General features: G+C 39.6%; 1 protein-coding gene across 1 annotated transcript; it reads left to right on the top strand.

Moving 5' to 3' along the window:
• The first annotated feature begins 3,015 nt into the window (after positions 1-3,015).
• Positions 3,016-11,062, top strand: LOC131217356 (probable leucine-rich repeat receptor-like protein kinase At1g35710). Its single transcript, XM_058212270.1, has 4 exons — positions 3,016-4,770; positions 4,878-5,043; positions 5,410-5,952; positions 10,461-11,062. Exons 1-4 carry the CDS (start codon positions 3,016-3,018, stop codon positions 10,817-10,819), a joined length of 2,823 nt encoding a protein of 940 aa, XP_058068253.1. The 3' UTR covers positions 10,820-11,062.
• The last annotated feature ends 9,354 nt before the right edge of the window (positions 11,063-20,416 follow it).

A 20,416-nucleotide genomic window follows, 5' to 3' on the forward strand; every position in this document is an offset into this window, starting at 1 on the left:
GCTCTCTCTTGAAGGTTTTCTTCTACGGGTAATAAATTTCTTGGTTGTTATAAAATTGCTTTTAAACTTACTTCAAATCATGATTAAACGGGGAAAGTGCTACTTTTGTTGGCCAGTTTGGTCCCAAAAACTCAAGATCATGACCACTTTGCAAGACCATCGATCGTAATGGCATTCCCCTCTTTCCTCGTTTTTTTTTTTTTTTTTTTTTTTTTTGTGGGACTTTGCCTATGTCTCATAGTTTTATGTATCTCCAATCCCATGTTTATAAAGCACATTTTTTCTCATTTGCAACTTGTTAGATATCAATACCCATTGAGAAATGACTCTCTTCAATTGGCAACTGAAATCAATTTTAAAATGATTTGATGACATTTTTTAAGATAATGTATTTGTTAATGTTAATATATATTTGAAATCTCAATTATTCCACCATGATTATCCTTTCTCCCAAAAGGCATCATGACCGCCTGTTTCCAACTGGTCCAACCAATCAGACCCATTATGGCCAAATATTCGTTTAATCTAAAATAAGGGATAAACCCGTATTCTCTTGATGGAACATTGGTGCCAGATATGATCTGAACTTTCAAATGGAGAGGTACAAAGAAGATGGGGTTGGTCCAAATTCCGTAAAGTGAAATCGGATGGTTCAGATCGTCCAATCAGTTTGAATTTTTGCGCCATGCTCCATTTATGATGATGTCCACAATACTTATGGTATGCAATGGGGTACAACTGTACATGTGTGCCTTATGATGTGTAAAACATTCAGAATATCTGATGTAGAATGTGTCACGGGTATGTTCCTAGCATGGTTGGGACAAAAGAAGGTGGGCCGTAAATTAACCGTAGCTTTTGATCTGAGTATCATTACGGGGCGCACAACCTATCAATCTTTACTGAAACGGGCCATTTGAGGTGAACCGACTCACGGATCACATAAGTCCTAGTTAGAAAACTCGCGCTTTCAGCTCAAAAATGAATTTTTAGAAAAAATTTACTATTGTTAGTAATTCCAATTTTTTTAATATTTTTCTATTTTTAGATTTTTAGATTTTTTTTCTTTTTTAGAAATAACTTTTAATTATGCTAGGATTCTGCTAGCAAAAGTTTATTTGGAATTTTTATTTTTAGAAATTTGGCTTTAGAAAAGTTTTATTAAAATTTTGATTTTTATTAGAGTTAGAATTTTGCTATTTTTGTATTACGAATTTTAATTTTAATTTTAATTTTTTAATATATTAATAATGTAACATGCACATATAGATTAGTTAATTGATCAATCAAATTATGAATTTTATAGAATTTATTTATATTTTTATTGCTTTTTCTTCATGGATTCAAGAAGTCTCCGGGAGAAGTCTAGAGAAGTTCCATGGATTCGGAACAATTATTCCCTTGAGGAAGACGGTGCTCGACCTCACATCCTCCTTGCATCAATATTGCATCAATATCCTTACTCGCGTTTCTGTTTCTCTAATTTTCAGACAAATTTTAACGGGGCAGTTCTTCTACAAGCCCTTGTAGGGTGGGGCCCACAAGGGTGTGCATGGTATCCAAGCTGTTCATCAGGGTTTCCCCACACAAAATTTGGACCCCCCAAAATCAGGCCCATTAAACCATCATCTCTGCATAATATAATAAAATATTGTTATAGTCCTCTCTTTGACCCTTTTGTGGGAGGGATGGTGAATCAAGCCTGTCCACCTGAGTGGGCCCCACCATGGATGGCCCAAGTAGGGCAAACTCAAGACAGCCATGATGCCATGTGCTATCAGCAGTAGTGCCCAACAGGTGGACGGTCCTAAATTATCACTCCCCTTGGAGGAAGGATCAATTATAAATCATTGTTTAAAAATTCCTAATCGTCGAGTTGATTCGACTCATTTCACTCCCCTTGGACGGCCCTAAATTATCACTCCCCTTAGGGTTTAGTCTCACAGCCCTTGAACGGCTGAATTAGAATGTGGGGTCCCATAACTATATATTTGACAAGTCTTATTAAAGTCAGCAATTTGCGGCTCGATTTTGACTCAAAATTCTGATCCGCTCACTTTGTTGTACTTATTGAGTGCATCGATTTGATTGGGTATGTTTGGCCACATGTCCTAACTTGATCTGGAAAAATGAATGGACAGGATAGAATTCTCACAAATGACAGTGGGCCCCACCCAGTTTCCTGTCGCAATCCGTGTCCGGCTGGTCACGAAAGGATGAAAGCGGTGTGTAATTTGTAATTTATAAAAGAGACCTGTTCCTCTACAACATTATTGAATAAACTTATCTAAGAAACATCCGTGCGGCCCACAGCGAGCTTTTCTTGAAAAATCAACCCAATCCAAAACTCAGGCAGGCCATGCCCTGTAAACTCTTGTATAAAACCAATAAAATCACTTTACATGGCCCACCTAAGTTTTGGAATGACTTAAAATAGGTGTACATTTATCCTGGTGGGGCTCATCTTATATGATTGGATTGGATGGCATAAACGAAACACATGGCCTCATACACAGTTTGAAAATACATAGCACAGGTGTTCCCATCACAACTGTTTCCTGATGTGTGTGGCCCACACCCATGGTCTGGATGGGTCTGCATTTTTCAGATGCCGGCTGAACATGAAGGACCTCATATTGTGAGCCGAGTGAATATGGACCCACAAATGATAGTTGGCCCAACACGATTTATAATAGGATATGCTTATTCTACAATTTAGTGGAGGAGCCGGCCTGGAAAGGAAGACCAAACCTACGTAGACGTCAAGTCATGCTAGGGTTTGCTAGGCGTCCATTTGTCATGCTAGGGTTAGCTAGGCGTCCATTCGTTCATCTCATACAAAAATTATTGTTGACTCGAACTTTTCAACAATTCATACAAAATTGCTTTGCTTGTGCTCGATTGGGCATTTGTTTTATTGTTCAAGGAAGAACTGTAGATGATCTGACTGAGTCGAAATCTTCGACTATAAAAACACATGCATCCATTTTTATCACACCATAAGCAATAACAGCAATGGCCATGAAAACATCTTTCTCCCACTCTCTTCTGCTTGTATTGGCAGTCTTTCTTTCTTCCAGTGCAGTTGCAACATCCACCTTCGGAGAAGCAGATGCTCTAATGAAATGGAAAGACAGCCTCCTGCAGTCACAATCTCTCCATTCATGGTTTCTTCCTTCTACTAATGCTAGTACCATGACAATCTCACCATGCAAATGGATTGGGATCTCCTGCAACAGCCTCGGAAGCGTGACAGAGATAAGCTTACCCAATGCCGGCTTGTTAGGTAAGCTAGATAACTTGAGCTTCCCCTCATTTCCAAATCTCCTCCATCTTAATCTCAGTGGCAATGCCATCACTGGAAACATCCCAGCTCATATCAGCTCTCTTTCAAAACTTTCCTCCCTTGATCTCTCCATGAATTCTCTCTCTGGCATTTTACCTCTTTCACTGTCTAACCTCACTAACATTTCAGAGATTGACATTTCATCAAATGAAATGATAGGTGAACTAGTTCCAAGTTTCTTCACCAACTGGACCAAACTCATCTCCCTTCAGTTCCAGAACAATCAACTCACTGGGAAAATTCCATCTCAAATCGGCCTGCTTAAACATCTCCAGATCCTAAGCCTTTGGGGAAATAAAATCAGTGGTTCAATACCTCTTGAAATAGGGAATCTGCACAATCTGACTTCGTTAATTTTATGCAAAAACTATCTTACCGGGCCAATTCCTCCATCATTAGGTGACTTGACCAGGCTCACGATCCTCTGCCTCTTTGACAATCAAATTTCTGGTTCAATTCCCACACAATTTGGGAATCTCAAGAATTTGGTTGAGTTGGTGTTGTACAATAACAATTTAACTGGTCCAATCCCTCCCGCTTTAGGTAATTTGAGAAACCTTACACTTTTGTACCTCTACAACAATCAATTTTCTGGTTCAATTCCCACACAATTAGGGAATCTAAAGAATTTGGTTGAGCTGGCACTGTCCAATAACAGTCTAACTGGTCCAATCCCTCCTACTTCAGGTAATTTGAGAAACCTTAAATTCTTGTACCTCGACAGCAATCAAATTTCTGGTTCAATTCCTCCAGAAGTTGGGAATTTAATCAAACTCAACGAGCTAAGCCTGTATAATAACCTTCTAAAAGGTTCTATCCCTACCACTTTCGGAAATTTGACCAGCCTTGTTATTTTGTCCCTTGGTTACAATCAATTATCTGGTTCCTTGCCTCAAGAAATGACAAACATGACAAATCTTTCTGCACTCTACCTGGGCGGCAACAACTTCTCTGGGTATTTACCACAGTTATGCCAGGGTGGATCTCTTAAAGCATTCACAGCTTTTGACAACCATTTCATTGGTGAGATCCCGAAAAGCATCGGAAATTGCACTAGATTAACTAGAGTGCGGCTTGAAGGAAACCAGCTCACTGGAAATGTATCGGAAGCCTTCGGTGTATATCCACATCTCACATTCATTGATGTTAGCAACAACAGGTTGTTTGGTGAACTCTCACCAAACTGGGGAGAATGGCAAAACTTGACAATGCTTCAATTCTCTGGGAACATGATCACTGGTACAATTCCTCCTGAGATTGGGCAGTTGACGCAGCTAGGAGTGCTTGGTCTTTCTTCAAACTATCTGGTAGGGGAGATTCCAAAGGAACTGGGGAGGCTGACTTCTTTGTTCAACTTAAGTTTAAATGATAACCAGCTTTCTGGTCCGGTGCCACAAGAAATTGGAAAACTATCCAATTTGGAGGTTCTTGACTTGTCAATGAATCACCTAAGTGGTCCTATACCACCTCAATTAGGGGATTGCTCCAAACTCCGGTATCTAAAATTGAGCAAAAATTATTTCAATGGAAGCATTCCATTCCAAATTGGCAATCTGATACACTTACAGTTGCATTAGACCTTAGCCATAACTCGCTAAATGGAGAGATATCACCACAACTTGGGAAATTGCAAATGCTGGAAATGTTAAACCTCTCCCACAACATGTTGTCTGGCTCAATTCCGAAATCTTTTGAAGGTATGATCAGCTTGCAATCCATAGATTTTTCATACAATGATTTAGGAGGCCCTATTCCTAGCAGCAAAACCTTTCAAAAGGCTCATGCAAATGCATTCATAGAAAACAAAGGCTTATGTGGTGAAGCGCAAGGTTTGAAACCCTGTAATGCCCCTTCAACAAGCTATGGTGATGCAAGGAAAGGACACCAAGTTGTCATCTTCATTATTCTTCCTCTATTAGTGGCCTTATTTCTTTTATTTGTGGTCGTCAACATTTCTTTCATTTATTACGAAAGAAGAAGAAATCCGGAGCAATTAGTTCTTGAAAGGAGCAGCGGAAATCCATTTTCAATATAGAATTATGATGGGATTCTCATGTTTGAAGACATTGTGGAAGTAACAGAGAGTTTTGACGACATATACTGCATCGGAATTGGAGGGTATGGGAAAGTTTATAAAGCAAATCTCCAAACAGGCCAGGTAGTAGCTGTGAAGAAACTTCACTCACTCGAAGGTGGGGAACAATTTGATCAAAGAAGTTTTAGAAATGAAGTACGAGTATTAAGAGAAGTCCGTTATCGCAACATTGTGAAGCTTTATGGCTTTTGTTCCCATGCTCGATGCTCATTTCTAGTTTATGAATACATGGAAAGGGAAAGTTTGGCAAGCATCCTAAGCAATGACGAAGGAGCAATACAGTTGGATTGGACTACTAGGGTGAAGGTTATTAAAGGTGTGGCCCATGCTTTATCTTACATGCACCATGATTGCACCCCGCCAATTGTCCATCGAGACCTATCAAGCAACAATGTTCTGTTGAATTCGGAACTTGAGGCTAGTGTCTCTGACTTCGGCATTGCACGGTTGTTGATACCTGATTCATCCAATTGGACTACGCTTGCAGGAACTTACGGATACATTGCTCCAGGTTCGTTGCTTGTACATTCTCTATGCTTTAATAGTTTTATTAGCAATTAGTCTTTATTTTTCTTATGTTTACTTATTTTCTATTTGCAATTATATACTTAAAAGTTTGTGCATTAGTTACCATATTGTTGTTCCATGTGGAAATCTAAGGCAACTGAAATATGAGAAAATTTATATTTGAAAATTTTCCCCTTTCCCTGTAAGATTCCTTAATTAAACGATTATGAGAGGCAGTGATTGTATTATTCGATTCCCCAACTTTATTTTGGGTAAAAGTTATGAAGCATGTTGATGCAGAAATTTGGTTGATCCTTCCTCACCTCCCATTAGTCGAAGTACCTACGATTTATTAGAAAACAAGGGAAGACATTGGAGGCGTCAGTTAAGGGTGGGGACACTCCGATGCCTAAGTCAGGTAGTTTCACAGTAGGAGCAGAAAAATCGGGATAATTGTCGTACATTTAATTATGACAGCGGGTGTATTTATAGACTTTTGGGGGTGGTGGTGTATATGGCAATGCCTCTCTATGATGAATGCGTATTGCGAAAGGGATCTTCTTCTGAATGCATTTTGGTTATCTCCTTGAAATCCACGGTGAAGATCTCGAGAAGATCTTCTTCAGATAAGATCTCTGAGTAGTCGGAATACGAGGAGGTCTAGGCAGATAGCTGAGGCTAACCTCCAGGACAGTTGGGTCGAGATCTAACTGTCATCTATAGTCGAGAATGGTAACAGACCAAGCTAAAGTGTTGATCGTGGTCGAGGCTCTTCTTCGAGGCCGAGGTCAGTATCCAAGGTTGAAGTTGCTACCTGAGACTAATGTCGGCATCTGAGGTCAAAGTTGGTACTCGAGGCCAAGGTCGGCTTCCGAGGCCGACCTCCAAGGACAAGGTCATCCCTTAAGACCGAGGTCGATACCTAAGGGCCAAAGTGACAATTGAGGCTGAGGTATAAGCAATCCATAGTCATCGAGTCTGGCTGCTCGGCTCATCTGTCTCATATATCTGGTCAGTCCATTTTTACCCATAATAAAACATATGTAAATATTTAAAGCTAACATGACATAGGAAGTGTGAAACAATGAAAGAAAGATCACCGTCTTCTTCAAATAATAAAAACCTTACTTGGTGATTTCTTAAATCCAAAAGAAAATGAAAGAGAAATTTCGGATATTTTATAGAATAATTAAGAATAATTCATATGGAATGCTTGATTACATCACTTATATGAAAGACCCAAAACCCTTATTCAAAATTATCCAAAATAGCAAAATGTTTACCCTAATTCGAAGATATCTAAAAAAGTAAAACTCTTCTAAAGCCTAATTTTTCAAAAATAGAAAGTCCAAATAAATCTTACTAGAGGATTCCTAGCATAATTACAAACAATTTCTAAAAATACGAAAAATCCTAAAAGTCTAAAAATAATGAGACCAGGTAGACGACCCGTTATACAGGTCGGTTAACCCCGGAAGCATCATTACATAAAGAATGATAGGTCATGTGTTCCATGACGATACCTAGATCAAAAGTTACTGCTGATTTATGATCCAAACTTTAAACGACAATTTCTCCCTATTCGAAATGAATTTCTTCAATTCGGATGCGCTTGAGGCCTATTATATCATGTCGTACGTAGGACTGGGCCTGGATCTAACGAACTACTTCCACTTCTGTTTAGGCTTCTTTTTGTCTAACTGTGCTAAGAATGCATTTATGGCATGTCTATTTTGGCTAAAAATTAATAAGCATCTGTGAATATTTAAAGTTAATACCACCATGCAATTGAAGATAACTATAAGGATGCTTTTCCTTTGCACACTTGAGTTCCATCATTGTTGCATTATGCATGGTCGAAATAATGTGGCTATATGGTAAGACTAACCCCTGAATTCACATTTAGGGCCTGTTTGGATACCTTCAAATATGTTGCTTTTTAACTTATATTAAGTGATTAAGTTACATTTTCACTTAAGTTAGTTTAGTAGGCATCATTGTAAAAGTAACTTATGTGCTACGGAGGCTATCAAAATGCGCCCCCCCCCCCCAATTTCTCTCTCTCTCTCTCTCTCTCTCTCTCTCTCTGGGTCCATATTAAAGGAGGCTCACTCTCACAAACGATATCAACGGAGGCCCTACTGATGGATTGTCTACATTGAAGGTGGGGCTCACGGAATGGACAATCCATATCAAAGGCGGGCCCCACATGATGGATGACTCCACATTAATGTGAGCCCACATAATGGATAGTCCACATCAAAGGTCGGCGTATAATAATAAATAGCCTGTATCCAAAGCAGGTTGTTATGATGGATGACCCACTTTAAAAGCGGGGCCTATACGATGGACAGTCCATGTCAAAGGTGGTCTCCACATGATAGGCGGTGGACATTGAAGTAGGCCCCACGTGATGGATGGCCCATATCGAGGTGACCCCACATGATGACTATCCAGATCAAAGGTCGCCCCCTAATGATGAATGCTCCACATCCAAGGCAAGCGCGCCCCACATGATGGGCAACCCACATTGAAGGTGGAGCTCACATAATGGACAATCCAAATGATAGGCATTTCTTATTGGTGGACCCCACATGATGGATGATCCACATCAATGTAGGCCCCACATGATGAACAATCCAGATCAAAGTCAGCCCTATTGATGAGTACTGGTCCATATCCAAGGCGGGCCATGCATGATGGATGGCCCACATTAGAGGTGGGGCCCACATGATGGGCTGTGGATATTGAAGGTGGGCCCTACATAATGAATGGTGCACATTAAAGGTTGGCCCCTAATGATGAATGCCCCACATCCAAGGTGGGCCCCGCATGATGGACAACCCACATCAAAGGTGGGACCTAAACAATGAATGGTCCACATCAAAGGTTGGCCCCATATGATGGATGGTGGATGTGAGGGGTACCAATTAGACTTAGGGATAATTACTTATGATGTTAGGTATCAAACATGCTTTTCTACTTTTTGGTTGATAAGTATGTTATTTAGCAAACATATTTATATGCTAAATAAGCAATATAGAAAACCACACATACTTCTAGCATAAGTAGCTTATCTAAAGTAACTTACGATCCAAACATCCCTTACCTAACTAATTTAACCATCTGTTATCAGCTATTAAACTTGTGGTTCTGACCTTTAAAAAAAATAAAAATAAAAATAAAAAAAAAATCTAACTGTTCATTTGTTAGCTACCAATTGGATGGATAGAATCCTCCAATAAGTGTTTTTTAAAATAAATAAATAAATAAAATTGCTCCAACTACAATATGGGCCATGTTTTCAGATGGTCTGGATTGATTTACAAGCACACCAATTGCAGATAGATGGGTTATCACAATTTAAGAAATGTTTGAGAAAACTCATCGCTTCTATCCCATAAAAGTAGTGTGAAAATGATGTATTAGGAAATGTGGTATCCTGCAATGCTCACTGAGATTGAGATCCTAGAGGATGGTTGGGTTTTCTCTATTGCACAAGGGTTCCATAGCTTAACAATCCAAACTGTTGATGTGATGTCTCACACAGTGAGTGCTTGACGCAACAAAAGAAGTTTCAAGATTGGAATATCCTAGCCATCGAATCTATGGTCTTTCTTTGTTGAATGTGCACAATTGCTTTTATTCCCTTGATCATCTATCTGCTACCCAGTAAAATGGTTAGAATTTCCAATTAGGTGAATTGTTAATGCATGAACCATCCATATTGGGGCCCACTATATCAATGGTTTGGATATTGGTACTATATATGGACCCCACCAATATAGACTTGAGCAAAATATCATAGAAACTCTTGGGTGGAGAAAGCTTGTTGGTTGTTTTCTTTGATTCCCATACTGAGAGAGAGAGAGAGAGAGAGAGAGAGAGAGAGAGAGAGAGAGAGAGAGAGAGAGAGAGAGAGAGAGAGAGAGAGAGAGAGAGATTTGGTTTGTCGGTCCAAAATATTGATACGAGAGAGAGAGATTTGGTTTGTCGGTCCAAAATATTGATACAAGAAACAATACCCATATCACCCAATCCTTGCCAATGAAATGTGTACCATTACCCTCTGGTTGACACATACCAGCTTCTCATGCGTGTAGGACATACGAGGCATATGTAAAGGTAGGCCCAAATATGCACTAAACATAATTATTAAGCCATCACCATGTGAAATCAATGGACAGTTTTGGGAAAACAAATGCCAATATTACACACTCAATATATGCATGTGGTGTGCCTGATGAGTGGACCATCCTGACTTTCTAGCAAATTCATCTGAAAGTTTGGCCCATCTTATGCACCTTCCAGATGTACCACACACATCTCAATTGGCACATGCTTAGTTTGTAGAGATTCCTTAGGAGATCCCCTTATCCGGCAACCACAAAAATATAGAAGATAAGAAACCTAATTTAAGAAACACATGTGAATTTGATAATGATTAAGAGTTTAGTTATAGATGATTAACATATAGAAAAGAACATGACTGAAATATCTTATTTCTTGCAGAGCTTGCATATACCATGAGGGTGACTGAAAAATGCGACGTATACAGCTTTGGTGTTGTGGCAATTGAAGTGATGATGGGAAGGCATCCTGGGGAGCTCATCTCCTCTTTAACGTCACCTAATAGACAAGACAAACTGCTGAAGGATACATTGGACCAACGTCTCTTGGATCCGATGGTTGAGGTTGAACAGGAAGTTGTATTTACGGTGTCCATGGCACTTGCTTGCATTAAGTCAAATCCAGACTCTCGGCCAACCATGCATCACGTGGCTCAGGAGCTATCTGTTGGTGGGCCTTCTTTCTCTCTAGAACCATTCAATGCACTTACATTATGTCAACTGATGGATCTGAAGGTATAATTGAGTGGATGAAAATCCCTCAGGTTGTGGGTGTGTAGTGTCAAGAACATTATTATTATGTGTGTATATTGTGTAAAAATCATCAAGAACAGAGATGGTATTTTCCCTATTATGCTATGTACATAGTTCAGTGGGTGGGGTCGATGTTTATCTAAAATGTCGATTGCTAGTATTGGTTATCAAAATAAAATGTAATAAATGTAGGTTGAAAAAATAAAGATGTTTCCTTGTGGCGTGCTTATTTTCTAACTTAAGGTTTTTAAGCCAAAGAATTTGCCTTTTAGGTATTGTAATCCTTCCCTAAAATAACAATTTTGTACTAAAGTATTATTAGGAGTAGAAGAATTAGTGTATTTATCAGCTGAGAAGGTATAAATTGTGGATTCTTAAAATGGAAGAGAAAAGAAGAAAAATGAGAGAAAAAAGAAAGATGACTTCACACTCTGACAGTGTGATTCAAGATGATCATATTGTATCTCAATCCAAAGTATCTGCCAAACCTACTCCATTCTACAAAGGCATAATGGGTAGCCTGAGCCTTTCTTTTCATGCAACCCTAATATTAAGAGTGTTGAAACTATCATAAAGAAGGGCCTTATGTTGTATGGATATATCCCAAAGTTCATATAAATTGAATAAGCCTCAGGCTCGGAAGAGGATTTTTTCTAGAAGAGAAGGCACTCTAAAGAACTTTAGGTTGGCCTTTGCTATAACCATCTTCTATTTTCTTTTTTTCCTGTTCAGCAAGTCCTTCAATAAAATAATTAGTTGTCTATTTTTAAGGCTTGTTAAGGAACTTTTTAAATACTTGGAAGGAGATCCTTTTTTCAAAGAACACAAATGATTTACTTTCAGCTGTAAGTTAACTTTTTTCCACAGCTTTTTCATATATAAGATAATCTTAATGTTTTGATTGATAGAAAAAATATATTTTTTTTTTGTGGAAAGTACAATGTAATCTTTTTTTAGGAGCTTGAAAAGTAAAAGGAGAGAGTGACATTTTCATTTAGGAATGATTTTACATCATTCATAGGGCGAAAAACCATGTTCCCTATGCTGCAGCTGATGTTAAGTCTTGGTTTTGATCAGTGTGGATTGCTCGTGTCGAAGACATTGGAAAACTCCCAGAGTCGCTTCTCCTATGTCATTGTAAATGACATCTCCTCACAAACTACATTGATTTTTCTCTCTCAAATAAATTACCTTATACACAACACAACTTTCAACGTGTGAAAATTTTCCAAGTCATATCATGATTCAAATTATTTTGGAGCATGAGCCCAAAAATGAGGCACTTCGCAGCTCAAGTGGTCCACACCACAGAAAGCTGAGGGATTGAATGGTTATTGTTGAAATCTTCCCGGTTCCACCGTGAGGTTTATTTGCCATCTAACTCTTCATAAAGTCATGTAGACTTGGATGAAGGGAAAACACAAATATAGCTTTATCATGGCCTTTCTTTCAAATTAAAAACTTTTTCAATATAGGCATCCAATTCCTGTTGTTTCCTGTGGTCTTGGTTTTCAATATAGGTATATCCAAATCTCAATTGGACCACATTACACAAAACAGTGTTGAATGAACGTTGCCCATTAAAAACATTTTGGGAGCCATAAAAGTATTGGATGAAGCTGATCTTTGTTTTTTCCCTTCATCTAGGTATTTATAACCTAATCAACAGATTGGATGTCTGATAAACAGTACAGTGGGCCTTAGGAGGATTTAAATGCTGGATATCCAATCACTATTGTTTTCCTGTGGTGTGGTCCACCTAAGATTTATATCCCTCTTATTTTTCAGGATAAAGCCCTAAAATGATCTTTAAAAATGGATGAACGGAATGAATGAAACACATACATCATGGAGGGGCCCACAGAGCACCGACCACCAGCCACGCGGCTGGTGTAAGGGGAGTAGCCAATCCGTTTCCCAGTTAACTAAAGTGGATGTGGATGCTGATTTCACGGGGAAGCCTTTCACGAAGGCTAACGGAAACTGCGAAACATCTGAGAGACCGTAATGGGTGAACTAGACCAAGGGATACTAAACTTCAGTCCAAGAGACATAGGGACGTCTCTGTATGAAGGACAGTATCTCTCTAATAGGTCCGTACCCCTGAACACTTCAGGATATACAGAAAAGAAAGGATACCCAAGACTGACAATTGTTTTATACATCTCTTTTGTTGATTTCGATTTTTGGATCAACTTAGAGGCTAACGGAACAGCACTGAAGGAGCATTCATTGCAAGAAACAGTCCATTGGTATTCAACCAATGACATTTTTCCACGTCACTTCAGTAGCCTTTTGGGTCCTGAAGCGTTCAGTATCCAATCCACTCCCGGTGGGGTAGGACCAAATCCGCACCTTACCGAGGTCGGTGCTCTGCTATACATACTGTAAACCGATTCTTCCAAAGGAACGGAGTACGGCTGCAGTAGAGAGAGAGAGAGCAGAAAAGAAGACGGCGACCTAAGGGTTGCTGTGACACACGTGTGTATATCCAATCTTTTACTTCAGGTGGCCCAAATTCTTTCCAGCACCAAAAATCATTCATTTATTTATTATTTATTATTGTTGTTTGGAGGAAAAGAGAGAGAGAGAGAGAGAGAGAGAGAGATAACAGAACTCGGAAGAGTACACGTTTCCAGTCAGGTCGACTTTCAGTTTTTAAACCATGGAACACAAAAAGGTTTTGAAAAGAGGACTATATATTGTGTGAGTTTACCACACCTATGAGGCATAGGTGCTCGTCCATGGATCCAATCCAGTTTGTGGGCCCCATTGTGATGGAACATTGGTGCCGGATATGATCTGAACCTTCAAATGGAGAGGTACAAAGAAGATGGGGTTGGTCCAAATTCCATAAAGCGAAATCGGATAGTTAAGATCGTCCAATCAGTTTGAATTTTTGCGCCATGCTCCATTTATGATGATGTCCACAATACCTATGGTATGCAAATGCAATGGGGTACAACTGTACATGTATGCCTTGTGATGTGTAAAACATTCCGAGTGTCTGATGTAGAATGTGTCACGGGTATGTTCCTAGCATTGTTGGGACAAAAGAAGGTGGGCCATGAATTGACTATGACTTTCCTATCAATCTTTACTAAAACTGGCCATTTGAGGTGAACGGATGTGGGTCTCATATGTCCATTTAGTCATGAAACTTGCACTTTCAGCTCAAAATTATTTTTTAATAATTCTGAATTTTTTATATTGTTTTATTTTTAAAATTTTAGATTTTTTTTTCCTTTATAGGAATAACTTTTAATTATGCTAAGCCTCTTCTAGCAAAAGTTTAATTGGATTTTTTTTTTTTTTTGAATAACAAAAGTTTATTATTCAAGCTAGGAATAACTTTTTTTTTTGAATAACAAAAGCCGAGCCGGGGGCCTGCTCAAAAACAGCTCGAACTCATTTTCAAGCTAAAGAAATCAGCCCGAACCAAGTTGATTCGAGCTTTTCGAGCCGGGTCGAGCGACCTAACCAAGCTAGCTCGGTTCGTGTGCCATCTCTAACAGCATTGCGTGGCTCAATTAAATCCCGCCACGTTCCAATACCACCAAGCTGCATGTTCTTAAGGTTATTGGGACCTGTAATTGGAGCATAATCGTACCGTACACTTCAATTGACAACAAGTTACCGTCCATCATGTGTGTATCTGCCAGTGTGGTTTATATGTTTTGTGCACATCCAAGCCCGATGGGTCACGGGTGTATGTTGAATCAGACCGTTGGCTGTCTATTGTTTTCGTACACTGGCACACCTGATCTTAACGGTGGAACCCACCTTTTTAACGGCTCGTATTTCATTTACACAACAAATACAACAGCTTGCATTTCTGCCTGAGTGGGTGACAAACTGTCCATTGAGGTGTATGCGAAAACAATACCACTCGGATTTGCTTGATCCGAGGAGCCCCTGCATGAACGGGGGATGCTCAGAAACATTCCAAAATGTGGACCGCTGATAGTAAGGTCCTCCAACTTCAATCTTTGGCTTATTATCTGTTGGATGCGGAGCCGTTTGCTGCAAGTTTTTTCTTTTATCCCTTAAACTTTCTATTTACAGGTTGCGTATGATCTGCTTCAGGCACCGTCGGATGTATATCCTAGATGACCGAACGAAAAGGCCTCGATGATTTGTACAAAGTCCCCTTAAGACTTTTTTTTATTTTTTGGTTAGCTTGTTAGTATACCCCACTGTCAGTTCACACTTCACTGTTAGCCACCCCAACTAGGGAATCGATACCATGACCTCGGGTTTTAGACTATACCCATTCCTTAATAAGCATTTTTGTTTACATGGACTACCACTGTAGGTGTAAAACTCACATCATTATATCTTACATATCTTACCTATGATTTAATATTGCCAACAGTCAAATAACTGTAATCACTGTAATTCTTCCTAATTAAGCAAGATATGGATTGGTGAAATTGTGTTTACCTTGCATAGTTTCGTGAGCCCCATTATAATGTATGTGTTATATCCACACTGTCTATCCATTTTGCATGATCCTTTTCTTGTATGAGATAAAAAAAAATCAGGTATATCCAAAGTAGAAATGGACAGAAATGGACCACACTACATGTAGCAGTGGGGATCGAACGCCTGCCATTGAAAACTTTTTGGGGTCCACAAAAATGTTTGATCAAGTTGATATTTGTGTTTTCCCTTCATCCAAATTTGTTTGACCTCATGGATATCCTGGACAGCAAATAAACATCTTGGTGGGCCGTAGGAAGGTTTCAATGGTAGGCATCATTATCCCAATGCTTTTTATAGTGTGGTTCACGTGAGCTTTTGGATCTTCCTCGTTAATGGAATTACATCAAAATGTTAAGGAGTTAATAGAGGTGTATTGCAAACTGTCATAAAACTTGTTTTACTTCCGATTATCATTATCGTAGTAATGATAATCATTACTCATTTACATATATTACACCACTTCATCGTGAAACTTGTAAAAAGAAAAAGCCCTAAGAGGCTTCGATCATGGAATGTAAGGTGCACAATCCAGGAGATTTGTGGGCCATCCCCGTTCATACTTATCAGGGATGGGTGGCAATGTAGTAGGATTTGATTGGCGTGCATGCCATTGTAAGAATGGTCCTGGTCAAGTAAATACTCAACTAAAGAACTTTCAAACATGATTTGCACAATCAAATACCACCACATCACGGCCCTACTATACAATCAAATACCACCACATTGCTGCAAGTATCAATTGGGTCTGGGTGGAAGCAGCAACTAATTCAAGTCCGTCTTTTTTCTACTTCTCTATTTCATATATTAAGGTGAAAGAGATTTTATCTCATATCATCCTTAGCCTCTTTTATAAACAATCATATCAAAGTGAAAGAAATAAGGGAATGTTTGCATGATTTAGCACAGAGAAATAAAAGCATGCATCTATCCAAGCAATGAAAGAAAAGACAAATCTCGTCACCTGCCTTAAGACACCTCCATCTCACAAAATCTCTCTTCCAATTAGACTGCATCACGTACATGTTATTGCTTGTCCACTCTTGAAAACTCAATTCATATTCTTCATGCACATCAAGATCTCGTACAATAACATGAATGATCATTGAACCCTCGTTAACTCTTTCGACAAGGTCATTGTTCCAAAACTGAAAGATATGATCATGCACTTGATCTTTCTTTAACACTAACCTGCTTAGATGACCCACGTCACTTTCTATCAAAATTTTCTTGATTGTCCATTGATTGTCCTTGAATATTCTCGGAATAAGTGCATTCGGAGGACGTATGTTCACTATAATGTGGGAGGGAGAGAGGGCATGCAGAGGATGCATGTTCATGGTTGGATGAAAAGAAAAGTGGGATAAAAAAGTTAATAGAGAAAATGATAATACATAGCAGGAAGTGAGAGAAAATGAACAACGTGAATATAATATATGGGGCCAACCACGCACTTCAATCCGAGTCTAGGGGATGAAGAAAGAGAGTGCAATAGCAGTATACCCGCCTCACACAAGTTCGGCACTGGGTAGGGCTATGATGGGCCACCGTCGATGTATCAGTTTTATCCACACCGTTTATCCATTTTGCTTTATCATTTTACGTCATTGGACCAAAATCGAGGCAGATACAAGGATCAATTGGCCAAGAAAATGGGGATTGAATGACTACCGTTGAAAATTTCTTGAGAACTATAGAAGTTTTTGATTAAGCTGATATTTGTGTTTTCCCTTCATCCGGATCCATGTTATCTCAGAAAAGGTTGGATGGGAAATAAACATCACAGTGGGCCCTAGGAAGGTTTCAACAGTGGATGTCATCACCATCCAATCCGCGTCCGTGATACACTGGAGTGGCTTAGGTGCGGCGCAGCCTCACTCAAGACGTGCGGCCCTTACTGTGATCCTTACTCTTACTCGGGTGGTAGACTCTCAGGAGTTTCGACACCCGGTCAAAGGTTCGAGTATCCATAGGTGGTGAAATTCCACTAGGGTGAGTGCGTGGGGGTGTATGCGTGTGAAAGAAAAAAAAAAGCCGAAAAATGAAGAAGATCCAAACTCAAGTGGACCATAGTAACAGTGGTGATTGAATGCCCTGCCATTAAAAACATTTTAAGGTGTAATGTTTACATAATGTTTATTTTCCATCCAACTTATTGACAAGGTTACACAAACATGGATGAAGCCAATAAAACAAATATCAGCTTGATCCATAACTTTTGTAGCCAATTAATGTTCAGCTGCTAATGTTTCCTGTGACATGATCCACCTAAAATTTGATCTGATTCATTTTTAGGATAATGCCCTCAAATGATCTGGCAAAGCGGATGGACGGTGTGGATATAGAACACATCTATCAAGGTGGGCCCTACAGTAAGTGCCGCATCATTTGTGTGAGGCCGAGGCCACACCTAATCCGCTCTCCTGAGGATGGAATGGATTTACGGGGAGCGGATTCGATCAGGTTGTGTGACACCGAGTTCGCTCAGGGCATGACCGTGGGGCCACCTTTTGTATTTCTGTGTATCCACACTGTCCTTCCTTTTTAACAGATTATTTTATGGCATTCGCCCAAAATCCAAGCAGATCCAAAACTCAGGTGGACCATACCTTAAGAAACAATGATGATTGAATACCTATTGTTAAAACTTCCTACAGCCCACTGTAATGTTTATTTTCAATCAAAGCTCTAGATAAGGTTACAAAGATCTGGATGAATGGAAAAGTCAAATATCAGCTTCATTAAAACATTTTGCGTCCCATAAGCATTCAATCACCACAATTCTTTTTGGTGTGGTCCATCTGAGATTGGATCTGCTTCATTTTTGGGCATACGCCATAAAAACAACCTTTAAATACTTCTAGACGCCATGGATATACAACATTTGTTAATGTGGGCTCCAAAGCTCCGGCTCTCTAGGTTACATGGAGCTGTCCAGGCATGCATTCTCCTACCTTCTCAGAGTGTGACTCCGACAGCCCGGTAGTTGATAGGAAAGTGATAAAAAAAAAAAAAAAAAATGTACACGTGGCACATATTAAATGTAAAAAAATCATATTATTCGAGTCCCACTATACATAGGTAATATAATTCAAAAGATTAATGGGATTCAACTTTTTGTGTGGTCCACTTAAACTTTTGGCATCCTTCAATTTTGGTCTCACGCCCTAAAATCAGGCGGTAAAACGGATGGACAGCATGGATAAGATATATAAATCATGGTGGGCTACAAAAAGTCTGCATACTAGCATATTGAGTTGCTCGGTACACAATCCGCTTCCATCCAAGTATATCATGGAAAGCATGCATCGAGAATGCATGTGACAGAGGCTCTCTCTACTCCACACCTCCATAGTACATGTGTAGCACTTTCAGAACAATCCGAACCATTGACCTTGTGGGCCGCCACTTGAAGTGACAATGGCTCAAAAATAAGACTAGTCAAGCAATTGCAGAGATTATATTTATAGCCAACAAATGGACGGTTGAAAAAGGTCCATACTTGAGGTTGTTAGTTGAATAGGGTTTCAATTGTAATTTTAAGAAGGATTTCAAATATGACTCCCACATTTTAAATCAAGTAGTTATTAGTAAACTCTGTCAAGTCGTCTACTGGCGTACCTATACCCAATCAAAACCGTCAAAATTGTTAGGCCACCAATACACTGATTGGATCATAACCATATAATTTTTCAATTGAGCTTGGACTACTGCGCCTTTAAATTTATCAGTCGATTGGAGGATCGCTCATCCAACGGCCATCACTAAGGTTAGGATCCTATGATGCTTGATTTTGTGGGCCATGCTCCATCTGCATGCGGGGCCCACTATTTTCAACGTACAGAGTCTCGATCGGATTAATGTGTCACATGTATAAGCTCGTTTATCTATCACGCATCATTCCGTAGATGGATTATGCCCCTATCTAAACAAGTGGGGTCCATGGTTATGTGGAGTCCCGCTGCGGATGGATCATGCTCCAAAACTCTCCCAGATGGGGATAATAAAAAACCTGGCCTTTCTCAGTTGACTATCTACAAATGTTGTATTTCTATTTTTAACCGTTTATATATGGACCAAAAAGTAAAAAGATTAGTACTGTCCCATCGTTGAGATCTCCAAGGTGTAGCCCGTCTACAGAAGGACTCAACTAGCCAATGGTCCAGATTGCTGAACCATGCACCGCACGTGTCAAAGCTGAAAATCTGTGGACTCTGTGCAACGACGTGAGTAGTAGGAGCCCAAATCTTGAAAACGTGCAATGTTGGCACGTGTGGGGTGCTTGAGCCTTCACTCGATTTTTTCAAATTTGGAAGATCCACGTCCAGGATGAGGTCCACCATATCAACAGGTTTGAGCGGTGGGTCGCACATGAAGTAAATCCAAGTCCACTGCAGACCATGAGTTATTAACTCATGATTAAGACCCGTAATGAATGATGTGATTCAACCATGCTAGTTTCCACTTTTTGGACCATCCAATTTTTGTCTAATCCCATCTATGATATATGATCACCATCCAATCCTCAACGGTTCATTTTTCATGTATGTGAATGAGCACTCTCACCCTCAAGTGGGCTTGAATGTCCATGGCTGGTTATCATTTCCTTAACCGTCCGTTGGTGAATGTGTCCTAGAAAACGAGACAAGCGGCCCATCTACATTCCAATGGCATCAACCTAGAAGAAGGCGCCAAATAGTGGCGGGGATCTTCAATATAGCCATCCCCAGTGAGGCCCATCAGATCAATGGTTCAGATCACTGAACCATGAGCCCCACTTATAGAAACTGGATATAGGACCAAACCATGCATACAGTGGCAGTAATACATTTTGAATATCAACGATTGAAAACCCAGCTCAGCTCATCAGCAAACCGTATCGTTTGATGTCGGCCAGGATTTTGTGCAAGTGGGTCAACTAACGGTCCCAACATGGATGGGGATTTCACGAAATATCACTGAATGTAGAGAAAGCGCTCATTTGATCTTTGGAATACTTAAATGTCAAATACAAATTATTCCTGCACCTCAAGACCATATACCATCTACAGTTGGCCCATCAAACAAACGGTCTTGATGACCAACCCATGCCAGACCCTACAA

The sequence above is a fragment of the Magnolia sinica genome, chromosome 10 (assembly GCF_029962835.1).
Source record: "Magnolia sinica isolate HGM2019 chromosome 10, MsV1, whole genome shotgun sequence".
NCBI lineage: Eukaryota > Viridiplantae > Streptophyta > Magnoliopsida > Magnoliales > Magnoliaceae > Magnolia > Magnolia sinica.